Source organism: Ailuropoda melanoleuca, chromosome 10, assembly GCF_002007445.2.
Source record: "Ailuropoda melanoleuca isolate Jingjing chromosome 10, ASM200744v2, whole genome shotgun sequence".
NCBI classification, from domain to species: Eukaryota; Metazoa; Chordata; class Mammalia; order Carnivora; family Ursidae; genus Ailuropoda; species Ailuropoda melanoleuca.
Window position 1 is genome coordinate 14,935,677 of NC_048227.1, and position 16,099 is coordinate 14,951,775.

At 37.6% G+C, this 16,099-nt stretch overlaps 1 protein-coding gene and 1 pseudogene across 6 annotated transcripts in view; one reads left to right on the forward strand and one right to left on the reverse strand.

Annotated features, from left to right (window-relative positions):
- The window catches only part of CRCP (CGRP receptor component), a 45,578-nt gene that overhangs the window by 26,167 nt on the left and 3,312 nt on the right, over positions 1–16,099 (reverse strand). For 5 of the 6 annotated variants that reach the window (XM_011233035.3, XM_011233037.3, XM_034670047.1 and 2 more), the window contains exons 2-4: positions 8,800–8,836; positions 4,574–4,672; positions 691–785 (exon numbers count right to left, since the gene is read on the reverse strand). In XM_011233035.3, the coding sequence (XP_011231337.1) occupies positions 691–785; positions 4,574–4,672; positions 8,800–8,836 (231 nt within the window). Of the gene's footprint in view, positions 1–690; positions 786–4,573; positions 4,673–8,799; positions 8,837–16,099 lie in introns of those variants that run through there. The other variant, XM_034670048.1, reaches the window with a different exon arrangement.
- On the forward strand, positions 9,895–10,909 carry LOC100476084 (annotated as a pseudogene).

Genomic DNA, 16,099 nt, shown 5'->3' on the forward strand with positions numbered 1-16,099 from the left:
TGTGTTAATTATCATTCAAAACCCAACAAAAAAGAAATACACTATTACTGAGGATGGTTTTTGTAAACTATCTTTTTCATTATGTGTCACAAGCTTTTCCAACTTAAAATTTTTACTACAGTGATTTGAAAGGGCACATGCACCCCAATGTTTAGAGCAGCAATGTCCACAATAGCCAAAATACGGAAAGAGCCTAGCTGTCCATCGACAGACGAATGAATAAAGGTGTGGTACACACACACACGCACACACACACACAAAATGGACTATTACTCAGCCTTCAAAAAGAATGAAATCTTGCCATTTGCAATGACATGGATGGAACCAGAGGGTATTATGCTAAGTGACATAAGTCAGAGAAAGACAAATCCATATGATTTCACTTCTATGTGGAATTTAAGAAACAAAACAGATGAACATAGGGAAGGGATGAAAAACCAAAATAAGATGAAATCAGAGATAAATCATAAGACTCTTAACTATAGGAAACAAACTGAGGGTTCCTGGAGGGGAGAGGGGTGGTGGGATGGGGTAACTGGGTGATGGTCATTAAGGAGGGCACTTGATGTAATGAGCACTGGCTGTTACATGCAACTGATGAATCACTAAATTCTACCCCTGAAACTAATAATACACTAAATGCTAACTAAATTGAATTTAAATTAAAAATAAAAATTTTTTTTTACTTACTTGGTCAACTTGTGGCTTTTCATTGCTGTGAGAAATTCTCTAACAATCTCAGGACTCTGGTGCCTGCACGGTGTTTTTGATATGTATTTTAACGTCTACCCCCAAAAAAGAAAGAAAAAGTAAGCATAAGACAAAAAACCTGAATGAGAAAAAGGGAAGACAATAGCTATAATTTAGTATTCTAAAATTTTCTTTCAAAAATCTTCTATGAAAGGGCATCTGTGTGGCTCAGTCAGCTGAGCATCTGACTCTTGATTTCAGCTCAGGTCATGATCTCAGGGTCATGGGATCAAGCCCTGCATACGGCTCCTGCTTGTCCCTCTCCCTCCCCTTTTGCACCCCTCCCCCATGTGCATGCCCCTCTCTAATAAATCTTAAAAAAAAAAAAATCTTCTATAAAACAAATGCCTTCAGAAGAGTCAGTCTTCATAGAATGGGAATTCCTCAAAAAGAAAACCAGTGACTAGAAGAGGAAGAATAATGAATGACATTCTAGAAGAAAGCTTTTCCGATCTAAAAAAAAAAAAAAGAAAAAGAAAAAGCTCAATCTGATAATTGTGTTATATTTCAAACAATTCTTTTAGTGATATATATACACACAATGGAAATTACTCAGCCATCAAAAAAAATGAAATCTTGCCATTTGCAACAACGTGGATGGAACTAGAGGGTATGATGCTAAATGAAATAAGTCAATCAGAGAAAGACAATTATCATATGATCTCACTGATATGTAGAATTCAAGAAACAAAAAAGAGGATCATAGCAGAAGAGAGGAAAAAATAAAACGAAACGAAACCAGACAGGGAGACAAACTATAAGAGACTCTTAATCACAGGAAACAAACTGAGGGTTGCTGGAGGGGAGATGGGTGGAGGGATGGGGTAACTGGGTGATGGACATTAAGGAGGGCATGTGATATAATGAGCACGGGGTATTCTATAAGACTAATGAATCACAGACCTGTACCTCTGAAACCAATATTACATTATATGTTAACTATTGAATTTAAATTAAAAAAGGAAATAAACATGGATTAACAGAAGTTTGAAAACTCAAAAAAACAAAAGAAAAGAAAAAATAAAAACAGGGAACCCAAAGAATAAAATAGTCGCCAGTCCATATGGATATAAGTAAATAAAAGGATGAGAAGGAACAAGTGTTTCTTACAGAAGAATTCTGTGTTAAATGTGGAGGGAATGAGGGAAATAAATCACCATTAGGCAACTGAACCATAGTAATAATTACTGCAGAAAAGACATACCAGTGAATACTAAAACTAATGGGCAAAAGCTTTAAGTGGGATATTTGCATAGTCTCAAAGCATCTTCCCCAAAATATTTATTAATTACTGTGATGGTTTTAATATATGTCCTCAAATTCTTTGATCTCCTTCCCTTCAAGAAGTGAAGCCTAATCCCCACCCCCTTGAATGGGCTGGATGTGGTGAATCCTATCTAACTAATACAAAGTGGAAATGGAAAATCAGTAACTTTACAGTGGAGAAACCAGGCAGATACCACCTTAACCAAGTAAACAAATTCACAGCATCAGTAAGAAGACACTGATATCATGTATCCTATACTATGCAATGAGAAGGGCACATCCCATTTGTGGCATTTTTCCCCAAAAGCCATAACTCCAGTCTGTTCACAAGAAAACATCAGGCAAACCAAAATGGAGGGACATTCTACAAATACTTGACCATTACTCTTCAGAAGTATCAAGGTCATGCATGGAAGATGAGGAAAGACTAAGAACCCATTACCAGACTGGAGGATATTAAGGAGACATGGTAACTAAATACAAAATAGTATCCTTGAACAGAAAAAGAACATTAATGGAAAAACAGAAAATTTGAATAAAATCTTTGTGTAATTTTCTTAGTTTTGATAATTGTGCCATGGTTATATAAGATGTTAACATCAGGGAAAACTAAGGGAAGGGCATATGGGTACTCTCAGCACCATCTTTATAACTCTTCTGTAAGACTATAATTATCTCAAAATAAAAGGCTTTTACTTTTTCTCAAAGAGGGAACCCCACCTAGACATAACGTGAACTTCAACCCTGAAAAGTAAACAGTAACCTCAAGCATCTCAGGGAAGCGTCTCTCCCAAGTGCAAAAATCAGGTTGGTCTCAGGCTGCTCTGTAACAACAAACACTAGCAGGCTAAGTAATACCTATAGAGCCTTGCAGAAAGAAAGCTGAACCCAAGAACTCCATGTTCAGATGAGGTGCCATGCACATTAAGAACACTAGAAATATATTCTCAGGCATAAAACATCTCAAAACATTTAACACCACAATAACTTTCCTTAAGGACCCATCAATTAAAAGCAAGAACTTAACAAATATGTAATAGAGTTGCAGTGAGTTTAAACTAATTTGGCTATAAAACTAATTACCAACAAACATTTCATTTTCTTTTTTGAAAGAGATGAATGGTATAACATAAAAGAACATGAGTGTAGAAATGAATGAGAGATTTTTTTTTTTGAGAGAGAGCACAGGTATGCACAAGCTGGGGGCAGAGAAGGCAGAGGGAGAGGGAGAAAGAATCTTCAGCAGGCTCCACACTCAGCGTGGAGCCAGATGTGGGGCTCAACCTCATGATCTTGAGATCATAACCTGAGCCAAAATCAAGAGTGAGATGCTTAACCGACTGATCTACCCAGGCGCCCCTGAATGATAGGATTTTAAACACATGATTAGATGAACAAAACTGGATAGGGAGGAATGTTGACAAAGTGCTAAACACCCCTTAATTTCCTTAAAAGGGATTATAGTAACTTAATCCAGGTTTAATTGTGTCTTTGGAAAGACAAAGATAATTAAAACTATATCCTTTGTAGAGACAAATCAGATGTGAAAGGAAGTAGCAGAAAACATAAATTAAAATGACAGATACAAAATAAAACATCACATAAAACAAATACAATGGCTTAAACTTTTTTAAGGATAAAGCATAAGGTTGGGAGAAAATAGCAAAATGTCAACTAGATGTTAAAATTGTAAATTACTTTTGCTTTCTTCTTTATACTTTTTGGTACTTTGTAAGTTTTTTACAATAAAAAACATTACTTTTTGTGTAATAAAGAATTTGGCTTTGCCCAAAGAGATAGTTCGGCCTTTGCCCTCAGCTCCTAGGAGGCAATCTCTAGACCCTGGGAGTGTTATACTCAATAGGAGTATCTTTGTCTGGAGGCCTTAGGTCATACTGAATAGTCTTTAAAAAATGTGACTTAGAGTAGGGGCTTTGGGTCATGCAGTATCAGTGTACCTAGAGGCTGAGATGAACAAATCAATCCTCAATCACATCTATATGATGGAGCCCAAATAAAAATTTGGGACACCGAAGTTTAGCTGAGCTTCCCTGGCTGACAATAATACGTATGTATTATCACACACCAATTTTCAAGGGAGAAACATGTTCTAACTCCACATTAGAGGACAACAGAAGCTCTGAGCTAGAATTTCTCCTAAATGGAATTTCTCCCCATATGCTTTTTCCCATGGCCGATTTTAACCTGTATCCTTTTCATGTAATAAATTACAACTGAATACAATAGCTTTCAGTGAGTTGAGTACTTCCAGTGAATTACTGAATCCAAGGGTGGTCCTAGGGATCCCTGACATGCAAATGGTGTTAGAATTGAGGGCAGTCTTTTGATTATTCCCTCCAAGTTTATCACTGGCTAACCCTCACCAGTGGCCAAACTCCTTCCACTTGTATAATCAGAATAAAACTGGGTTACAGTAAAACTACTCAAATCACTCCCAAAGTAAGACGTAGTCATGATTTGATGGCTAGTCATTTGCAGAATAAACCAATCCCCCTCAATGGTAGTTTGGGTAGACCTTCCAGAAGCATAGGCTTACTTCATAGGTGATAGTATTCAAGTTCTGTTGCCCAGAACTGTGTTTGTTCTTTCCACTTTCTTTCCGTTGCTCTTTCAGATCAGTCAGTAACTGGAACACCTAGGAAGTGATAAAATATTTTTATGAATATTTGTGAGAAATGTATCTATTTCAAGGTCAATGATTTTGAAGGATAAATAGGATAGTACCTCTTTTCTTTCATAAACCATCCCAACTCTTGCATTAGAGCAAATATGAGTCTGAGAAGCAGCTGACATTTTTAAAATGCTTTTACCTAAGTCAAATAATCCAAATTCATTAGTTTATTGAAAATATTTCAAATGTTTCCTTATCAACATATACCGTATCACCGATCTCCTCTGACCTCAAAAATACATTGAATATTTGAAAGTAAATTTTCCTAAAATACGATCACCTCAATAGATGCAGACGAAGAACTTTCCAAAATTCAACAATTTATGATAAAAACTCTCAACAAACTGGGTTTCGAGAAAACACACCTCAATGTGTAAAGGCCATATATGACAAACCATCAGCTAACACCATACTGAACAATGAATAGCTGAAACCTTTTCCTATTAGATCAGGCCAAGACAAAGATGCCACTCTTGCCCCTTTTAGTCAACATAGTATTGGAAGTCCTTGCCAGAGCAATTAGGCAAGAAAAGAAACAGAAGGCAGCCAAATTGGAAAGAAAGTGGTAAAACTGTCACTATTTGCAGATGACATGATATACGTATAGAAAACTCTAAAGACGCTACCAAAAAACTGAACTAATAATAAATGAACTCAGTACAATTACAGGATACAAAATCAATATATAGAAATCTGCTGCATGTCACATGATAATAGTGAACTATCAGAAAGAGAAATTAAGAAAACAATCCCATTTACAACTGCATCAAAAAGAACAAAATGCCTAGGAATAAATTTAACCAAGGAATGAAAGATCTATACACTGAGCAGGATAAGACACTGATGAAGAAGACACAAATACATGGAATGATATGCCATGCTCATGGCTTAGAAGAATTAATAATGTCCATACTACCCAAAGCAATCTACAGATTCAGTGTGACCTCTATCAAAATTCCAATGGCATTCTTCACAGAAATAGAACAAACCATCCTAAAATTTTATGGAACCACGAAAGACCCTGAATAGTCAAAGCAATCTTGAGAAAGAAGAGCAAAGCTGGAGGCATCATGCTTCCTGATTTCAAACTACATTACAAAGCCAAGAAATCAAAATGGTATTGTACTGGCATAAAAACAGACATAAATCAATGGAACAGAACAGACAGTCCAGAAATAAACTCACACATATGTGGTCAGTTAATTTTTGACAAAGGAGCCAACAATATACAAAGGGGAAAAGAAAGTCTCTTGGAAAAATGGTGCTGGAAAAACTGGACCACTACCTTACACCACACAAAAATTAACTCAAAAATTAATTAAAAAACTGAATGCAAGACCCGAAGCCATAAAACTCCTAGAAGACAACACAGGAGGTATGCTCTTTGACATCAGTTTTGGTGATGCTTGGGTTTTTTAAAATTTTATTTAACACTAAAAGTAAAGGCAACAAAAGCAAAAATAAAAAAGTAGTACTACATCAAGCTAAAAGGTACAGCAAAGGAAACCATCAGCAAAATGAATAGACAACTTACTAGATGAGAGCAAATATTTGCAAATCATGTATTTAATATTCAAAATATGTAAGGAACTTCCAGAACTAAATACCAAAAAACCAATCTCATTAAAAAATGGGCAGAGGCTCTAAAGAGACGTTTTTCAAAAGAAGACATCCAGATGGCCAACAGACACATAAAAAGATGCTCAACATCACTAATCATCAGGGAAATGCAAACCAAAATCCACAATGAGGTATCACTTCACGCTTGTTAAAATGGCTAACATCAAAAAGACAAGAAATAATAAGTGTTGGAAAGGATAAGAAGAAAAGGAAACCCTTGGGCACTGTTGGTGGGAATGTAAATTTATGCAACCACTATAGAAAACGGTATGGAGGTTCCTCAAAAAGTCAAAAATAAAATCACTATATAATTCAACAATTCCACTTCTGGGTATTTTATCAAAACAAAATAAAAACACTAACTCAAAAGACATTTGCACCACAATGTTCAATGCACCATTATTTACAATAGCCAAGATATGGAAATAACCTGGGTGTCCATCAACAGATGAATACAAAAATATGGTTTTAATATATACAATGGAATATTATTTGTTCATAAAAAAGAATGAGATCTTGTCATTTGCAACATGGATGGACCTTGGAGATATTATGCTAAGTAAAATAAGTCAGATAAATACCGTATGATCTCACTTACACGTGGAATCTTAAAAACCAAAATAAGTGTTGCCTGGGTGGCTCAGCTGGTGAAGTGTGCAACTCCTGATTTCAGCTCAGGTCATGATCTCAGGGTTGTGGGATCAAGCCCTGCACTGGGCTCCACGCTCAGCAGAATCTGCTTGTCCCTTTCCCTCTGCTCTTCCACTGGCTAGTATACACGTGTGCTCCCTCTCACATAGATAGACAGACAGATAGATAAAATCTTATTTAAAAAAAAAAAAAACAAGCTCAGAGGCATAGAGAACAGATTCATGGCTGCCAGAAGCAGAAGGAAGATGGTGGGCAAAATCAGTAAGGGAGTCAAAAGGTACAAATTTCCAGTTATAAAATAAATAAATAATGACGATATAACGTACAGCACATAGCGACTACAGTAAAACTGTACTGAGTATTTGGAAGTTGCTAAGAGAGTAAATCTTAAAAGTTCTCATCACAAGAAAAAAAATCTATATATATGGTAATGGATGTTAACTAGATTTATCATGGTAATTTCACAATGTACAAATATTGAATCATTATGTTGTATGCCTGAAACTAATGTTATCTGTCAACTGTGCTTCAACTAAAAATTTTTTCCCCTAAAAATAAGTTTTTCTAAAACAGGATCCTCCTTCACTAATATGAAAATCTAGTAAATTTATTTCTGAAAAGGAAAAATTATGAGGCAAGTGATAAATATAAATTTTACAAAAAAAAAAAAAAAAAAAAGAAGAGAAAAAAATGCTACAGGACTTTCGAAGTAAACTTTCCCACAAGGGAAAAACATATGTGTTAGTGCTGAGGAGGGTGGGTAGAGGATCTATCTTTCCTATTTTAGAGATTATGCCAGAAAACCAAAAGAAGTAAGTACAGGCTTATAAACCATTACTAGATACAATACGACCCCTCCCCTGCCTGTCATTGTTTTTTCAGAAATAGTGTCATGAGATCTAATTAATGTGATGTTTCCCCAATAGGTAAAACACCCAAACATTTAGCAGCATCCAAACTGGACAAGGAGATTCCTAAAAGCCAATGGCTTGAGTAACAACCATTTTCTTCCTGTTATTAGCAGCAACAATTTAAGTAAGGAGTATGGCCAACTGTGTTAATTCCACTACCTTCTATTTTCTATCACACAATAGAGACTCAAATCTCCTTAAGTCTTCATGAATTTAGATTCTAGAAAACGAAAAATTGACAGTGAATATATGAATGGTTCTTTATATACCTGCAGTTAACCTATCAGATGGCTTTGCTAATACCAAAAAAAAAAGGCAAACTAGAAGGTAGGCAAAAATGTTATTATCTCCCCTCTCACCAACTTCTTTCCTTTTTTCCTCCCTTTCTGCAGCAACCCAACCCTCAAGCCCCCAAATTCCAAATCTGCTAGTTCATACTAAATTATTCATAACGGTGTGTCAAATAAGCTGTCACTTTCAAAACAAAAGTGTTAATACTTATGAGACTATTATGAGGATCGAAATAATAATACATAAAAGCATTTTATAGGTAAAGAGTAGTAATTAGGAAAAGGCAAGTATTTTAATGGAAAACTTTGCAGACAGAAACAGTTCCAAAATAGGTGCTTCTATCCCAAGAAGGCATATCAAATAAAGATCTAAAATATTTGGGATTCAGAGAAGGTTGCCTACTATAAAATAAAGTCTTCCCAGCTTCCCTGAATTACTATGTATGATTTACCAAACTTATAATTCCAAGGTCCACCAGATGGTGCCATCTGTCCTATTTCAAAGTGGAAAAGCCAAATGAATTCAGTCATTTTAACTAAAATGAATTCGATAACCTTCAGAAGCAAAGGGCAAACTACCAGAGAGGAAAATTCAATAGTTCACTTCAAAGCTATTTACCTCGTAGTTACTGAGCAGCGCAGAATTGGCATCCTTCCTGTAAAATAAAGTAAATTATCATCAGTCTGGGCTCATGTTCCTTTGTGGTAATTAAATATCTGTAAAATATTTCCTGTATCAAGATTTAGTAGTTCAGCTCAGGAATTTAGGGACTACAACCTAAAACTGAGTAATGTCCTAAGTCCTACTGGTTTTGTGGGCAATGGACAATTTCAGAGCAAACTTTCCTCTTTACAGCCATAGTATATAACACATCCATTACTAAGTAGGTGATCAAAATACTATACCTATCCTTAATCTATGTAGGCAGAAGTTAAGAGAAGTCAGTCATCTGGAAGATGTCACTTACAGGAAGAACATGGTAAAACCAGAGGGTTAGGAAGGGGGGTCAATAACCACAGCCATGTCCTTTCCCCAGTACCATCTGCCTCCCACCAGTTATTGACATCTTGGGCAGGCAAGTCACCCTGCTGAATCACCAGAAATGGGATCATTAACATCACTACTGGGAATTCCAGCAATGTCTACAATCCTGCTAGATATCCACAAAGGTGTTCATCTTCTGTATCAATTCAACAGGTAAAGTTCATGTGTCAAGCAGTGGTCAAAGCGTGGTACCCCTGTGATCAAGGCAAAATGTCATCTTTCATGTATGAGTGGGCACAGCAATGTGACTTGTATTAAAGTGTAATCAAGCCATTCTACAATACCACATCAGAAGTACTTACTGTTTTAATAGTCTAGAGGCAGTATCGTATGATAATTAAGAGTACAGTTTTGAAATCAGACAAATCTGGGTTCATATTCTAGCTCTGCCACTTACAAGGTATGGGAGTTTATTAATCCCCTAAGCTTCTCATTTAAGACAAAAAATGGGGAGCAGAGCAGGAGGCTCTGCGGGACCCAACTGGACCAAGCGCCAAACACCACCCGCGCCCGCCGCCACATGTGGGAGTCTCCTGTGCCGCCCAGGGGAGCGAGCTCCAAGCACCTCCCACCGCAGCTGCTCCTTGGGGCCAGGAGCAGGGAAGCTAAGTACGAGAAACCCCCAGGCCCAAGACCCAAGTGCAGCCTCTTCCTGCCACCCGAACCACCATGACCCACTTCAGCTAGGGCCCTTCTTAACAGGCTCTCCATCGAGGTCAAGAGCAAGATCACTTCTAAGCATGAGCATCAGGCAGAAGATCTTCAAAACTGGACAGAAGAGGAGACAGGCATGAGCACTGGCATCAACTTTCAGTTGGGCTTAAAAGATGGCATCATCCTCTGCGAGCTCATAAACAAGCTACAGCCAGGATCAGTGAAGAAGGTTAATGACTCCTCGTTAAACTGGCCTCAGCTGGAGAATACTGGCAACTTTATTAAAGCTATTCAGGCCTACGGCATGAAGCCACATGACATATTTGAAGCAAATGATCTTTTTGAGAACAGAAATGTGACCCAGGTTCAGACTATGCTGGTGGCTCTGGCAGGTCTGGCTAAAACAAAAGGATTCCATACAACCACTGACACTGGAGTTAAGTATGATGAAAAACAAACAAGGCGTTTTGACGAAGGAAAATTAAAAGCTGGCCGAAGTGTAATTGGTTTGCAGGTGTGAACCAACAAATGCGCCAGCCAGGCAGGTATGGCAGCCGATGGGACCAGGAGGCATCTTTATGATCCCAAAATGCAAACTGACAAACCTTTTGACCAGACCACAATTAGTCTGCAGATGGGCAAAAACAAAGGAGCCAGCCAGGCAGAGATGTTCGCACCAGGTACCAGAAGAGACATCTATGGTCAGAAGGTAACATTACAACCAGTGGACAACTCAACAATTTCTCTACAGATGGGAACCAACAAAGTTGCTTCCCAGAAAGGAATGAGTGTGTATGGGCTTGGGCGGCAAGTACACGATCCCAAATACTGTGCCGCTACCACAGAACTTGTAATTCACAATGGAAGCCAAGGAACAGGAACAAATGGGTCTGAAATTAGTGATAGTGATTATCAGGCAGAATACCCAGATGAATATCATGGAGAGTACCCAGATGACCACCCCAGAGATTACCAATATGGCGACCAAGGCACTGATTATTATACTGACACACAGGAGCTCAGTATTTAGCCCATTGTTTTTATTCAGTGAGAACCAAGCTAGCCTTGAATAATTTTTATTTTGTCTTTCTAAAACACTATTATGCTTATTGTACCTAAAAGAAATATTGCTTTACATACACTCCCTTTTCCTTTTTCTGCCTCTTGCCTAAATAGTTGTCTTTTAGTGCTATAATAGTTCAATCCTACAGCAAAGGCAATAACTCCCATATGAAGTAAAAAGGAATACTGTGAAAGGGGAGTACTCCTGCACAGTCAATTTTCTTATTTTTAAAGACCTATGCTTTTTCTTTTTAACGATTTTATTTGCAAAAGAGAGAGAGCACAAGCAGAGGGAGAGGCAGGCAGAGGGAGAAGCAGGCTCCCTGCTGAGCAAGGAGCCCTACGCAAGACTTGATCCCAGGGCCGTGGGGGATCCTGACCTAAGCCAAAGGCAGACACTTAACTGACTGAGACACCCAGGCATCCCAAAGACTTTTTTTTTTTTTAAGATTTTATTTATTTATTTGAGAGAGAGAGGGAGAGCACAAGTGGGGTGAGGGTCAGAGGGAGAAGCAGGCTCTCCACTAAGCAGGGAGCCTGAAGCAGGACTCAATCCCTGGATTCTAGGATCATGACCTGAGCTGAAGGCAGATGCCCAACAACTGAGCCACCCAGGCTCCTGCAAAGACCTTTTTTAATTTTTTTTAAACAATCTACTTAATAAACTTGGATTTTAAACAATGGGAAGGAGGTTTTTTTTGGTTTTTTACAGTTACTATCTCTTTTCTGAGTGGAGGACTAAACTCATGCTTAAAGCTAAATGTGGTCTTCGCCAACTAAATTTAAGATACAGCATTTTAGGGCGCCTGGGTGGCACAGCGGTTAAAGCGTCTGCCTTCAGCTCAGGGCGTGATCCCAGCGTTCTGGGATCGAGCCCCACATCAGGCTCTTCTGCTATGAGCCTGCTTCTTCCTCTCCCACTCCCCCTGCTTGTGTTCCCTCTCTCGCTGGCTGTCTCTATCTCTGTCGAATAAATAAATAAAAAATCTTTAAAAAAAAAAAAAAAAAAAAAGATACAGCATTTTAGAAATTTACATATCAACGTCTCTACAGTATTATTTGCTAATTTTTAAATAAAGTCCTGATCAGGGAGCATCTGTGATTTTATGTGTACTCATTCTCTTACCTAAACTGACAAGATCTTTTCAGGGTGGTGTTTCTAAAGGAGTGTGTACAAAACTGGCCTGCAGATATTCAGGTCTGGGTGACGCGTTTGCTCTTCCTGTTTGTGCCAATGTATCAATGTAGAGTTGCTCTGCTCTCTTCAACTGTATTTATTGCTGCATTTCTCAGTATAAATTTATCCCACCGTATTTTTTATAAACAAATATTTTTTGAACATTAAAAAAATGGGGATAATAAAGTAGTACTTGGATTCTAAACCAGTTCCACTGAACATTAGAGCTCTGTGAACTTAGGCAAGTCACTTAACCTCTCTGTACTTAAATTTCCTCATCCATAAAATGACAGAGTACTATGTAAGATTATTTACAGGATTAAACCAAAAAATGTAAAGTAATGGAATACAGTAAGTACTCAATAAACGCCATCTATTATCACTACCCCTGTTACTACCATAACTTCTTCCTACCTCATAAAGCTGTTATGATGAAGTGAGACAACAAATTTTAAAAGTGCAGCATTGTTCTTGGTACTTATTAAGATCTTCCTTAATGGAAGCTATTATTTTTTAAAGATATCACCTCTCCGGATTCTCATTAAAAAAACCCTGTGATGTAGGAGCTATTATGATTTCCTCTTTATAGATGATGAAGCTGAGGCTCAGAGATTTAAAAACTTGCTTAAGGTCACACAGCCTAACTGAAGTGGAAGATAAGTAGGAACTGTGAAAAATAAGACTGGATTAGACAAATGAAAACCGGTAATGCAGAATCCTAAAAACTCAGGAAGCACTTCAGACTTGAAATAATGTGTAATAAAGACTACCGTTTGTTCCTAAACCAGGAGCAGGATGATATGATGAAAATGCTGACACGAAATTTCAAAAACGTGAGCCAAATAGATGGGTGATTTCCCTAAGCAATCAATAAAGCAAAACAAGCAGGTGGTTAACACAAGGATCTGACCTAGGCCTTTGGTCAGCAACACAGTGATGTCAGCAATCTAAGCAAATCAACACGTGAAGCTTACCAAATGCTACTAGACATTCAACAAATAGCTGGGATCTTTTTTTTTTTTTAAGATTTTATTTATTTATTTGACAGAGAGAGACAGTGAGAGAGGGAACAAAAGCAGGGGGAGTGTGAGAGGGAGAAGCAGGCTTCCCGCCAAGCAGGAAGCCAGATGCGGGGCTCAATCCCAGAACACTGGGATCATGACCCGAGCCAAAGGCAGACGCCTAATGGCTGAGCCACCCAGGCGCCCCAAATAGCTGGGATCTCACAAATGCGTTGCTTTGCCCAAATGACCACAATGGCACTCAGGTCACAAAGAATATGTTATTTAAAAGGAATCTAACACAAGAAGGACAATGCATAATTAGTGTATATGATATGGTTCACTTAAAATTTAAAAGGACAAATCAAACCACGTCATCTTTGCCTACTTAGTCAGGAAGTCAGTCCACAAGGCTCCTTCCTATCTTTGCTTGAAATTGAGTTAAAACTCCCTGTGTGCCCTAAAATACACTGTAACTAAGAGATCCTTCCTGGAACAGACTGGAAAAATAATATAAATGTTATTTTTCCTCAAGGCTAAGGGATCCATCCCAGGTGCCTATGTTACAACCTCATTTCCAAATCATGGCCTCTCCTCTGTCATGCAGAATATTCTATGCCTTAGGAAAATCTGTCCTTGGCTATTCCAAGTTACTTTCCCACTGCCCAAGCCAATATTGTTAATGCCAGAATCCAAAGAATATCATCTGTCTTTACTAGAATCAATATACAAAGGAGAGACACTCTCTGGCATATGTGTTTGAATGAACCTGTGTTTTGGGGCCAGGGGAACAATGGATGTTTAAACAAGTACCGCGTCTTGGAGATTCTGGCTGGCAGAAGCTGATTTATTCATTTATTCTTTTCTTATAAAGATAAATTTTTTTTTTACTAAGTAAAATATTAATGGAATAAATGCCAATAAATGCTAGGCTTTCCTTTATTTAATAAAATGTCAATAAGCATAGGATCTACCTTTTATGAAATGAACTATGTTCTTTTTGACTCCTAAATGAATTATGCATATCGAGAAAAGTTTTTAAGACAGCTTTTATCCTACTATAACCACCACTAAGTGGCAGGTTGCTGGGAACAGGATATGGTGAGACTGGACAGCCATCAACTTAATCAAGTGATCTCATTAACAGCAGTGAGGATGATGTGATGCACTGAGAAAGACACATCCCTCACAGCAATCCTGACGAAGAATGTCTAATTTGAATCTAGCCATAAGGATATAACCAGACAAATCCAAATTGAGGAACATACTTCAAAACAACTGGTTTAGATTCTTCAAACATCAATGTCATTTGTAACAATGTCAATGTCACAAAAACAGGCTAGGAAACTGTTTTTAGAGTAAAGGAGATTAAAGAACTATGACAATTAAAAGTTGTATGACAACTAAAAATATGATTCTTGACTGGCTCCTGAATCGGTGGTTAAAAATAACCTAGCTAAAATGACACTGTTAGGAAAACTGGAGAAATTTTGTATTTTAATAATATCAGTACATCAATGCTAAATTCCCTGGGTGTACCAATAGCATTGCAGTTAAATAGAACAGACTTTTAAGACTGGGTAAGATGATGTATCTACAACTCTGAAATGATTCAGTAGAAAGAGAGAGAGAGAGAGAGAGTGTGTGTAGAGAGAGAGAGAACGTATACATGTGAATGAGAGATAAGGCAAACATCAAAATGTTAACACATGGTGACTCTAGATAGAGGATATACTAAGGTACTTGTGGTGCTCTTTCTGCAACTGTTCTATGAGTTTGGAATTTTTCAAACTAAAAAGCTGAGAAAAATGGAAATGTAAAACTAAAGAATTACATAAGGTTAAAAAAAGACATTAGTATAGGGGCGCCTGGGTGGCTCAGTCGTTAAGCATCTGCCTTCGGCTCAGGGCCTGATCCCAGGCTCCTAGGATAGAGCCCCACATCGGGCTCCCTGCTTAGCGGAAAGCCTGCTTCTCCCTTTCACACTCCCCTTGCTTCTGCTCCCTCTCTCTCTGTGTGTGTCTCTCTCTCAAATAAATAAATAATACAATCTTAAAAAAAAAAAAAAGACATTAGCATAACCTATAATTGAAGCCATAAAATCCATTTGTCTCCAGTGTTTTTTTAGGATGACTATAATCTGTCAATTTTATATTTACAAGCTGTTGTTTTACTGAGCAGGAATTGTCTACTATACATATAGCTTGCACTTCAGTATTGTGTAATACATTCATAAGCATTTAGACTTCTAGAAACTGCCCACCTACACAAAACTTCATATTTTCCTATAGGACTTAGACTAATACTGATTTTAATTACAGTTATTTAAAGCAAATATTCCAAGTGAATTTTAAAGATAGTTTGAATCTATATTTACAGGTGGGCAGTCCTTTAATTTCCTTAAGTAATGAATTAGTTGACTGAAGTTGACTTGCTATTTGAAATACAACCTGTAAATTTTGCTTAACTTGCTGAGTCAATTTAATGGATGTAAACAACTACTTTGGAAAACCGAATTCTGAATAAACAGAACAAGATGATCTATTGGCAGATTTTCTTTAGAAACACACGTACACATGCAAACAGCACCTTTTAATTGCCACACAGTTAACTTACGCACACGATGATGAACAGAACTGCTCAAACTCTATGTTCAACCTATGTTATTGATTCAAGTCATGTTCTGAAAAACTAAACTCAAGTACAAGAAAACTGGGCAGATTTCAAAGTCAACAAACTTAATCTGTAGCATTCTCCTGGGAGCTAGCAAACAAGTAACCTCTTTCCAGTCCTATTACTGAACTGTTACAGGACCTATTAGCTAACTTCTCTAAATCTCAGTATTTCCAGCTGTAAAACGAAGGAAACTCTTACATGATTTTAAAAAGATCATACAGGGGTGCCTGGGTAGCTCAGTCGTTAAGCGTCTGCTTTCAGCTCAGGGCATGATCCTGGTGTTCTGGGATCGAGCCCCACATCA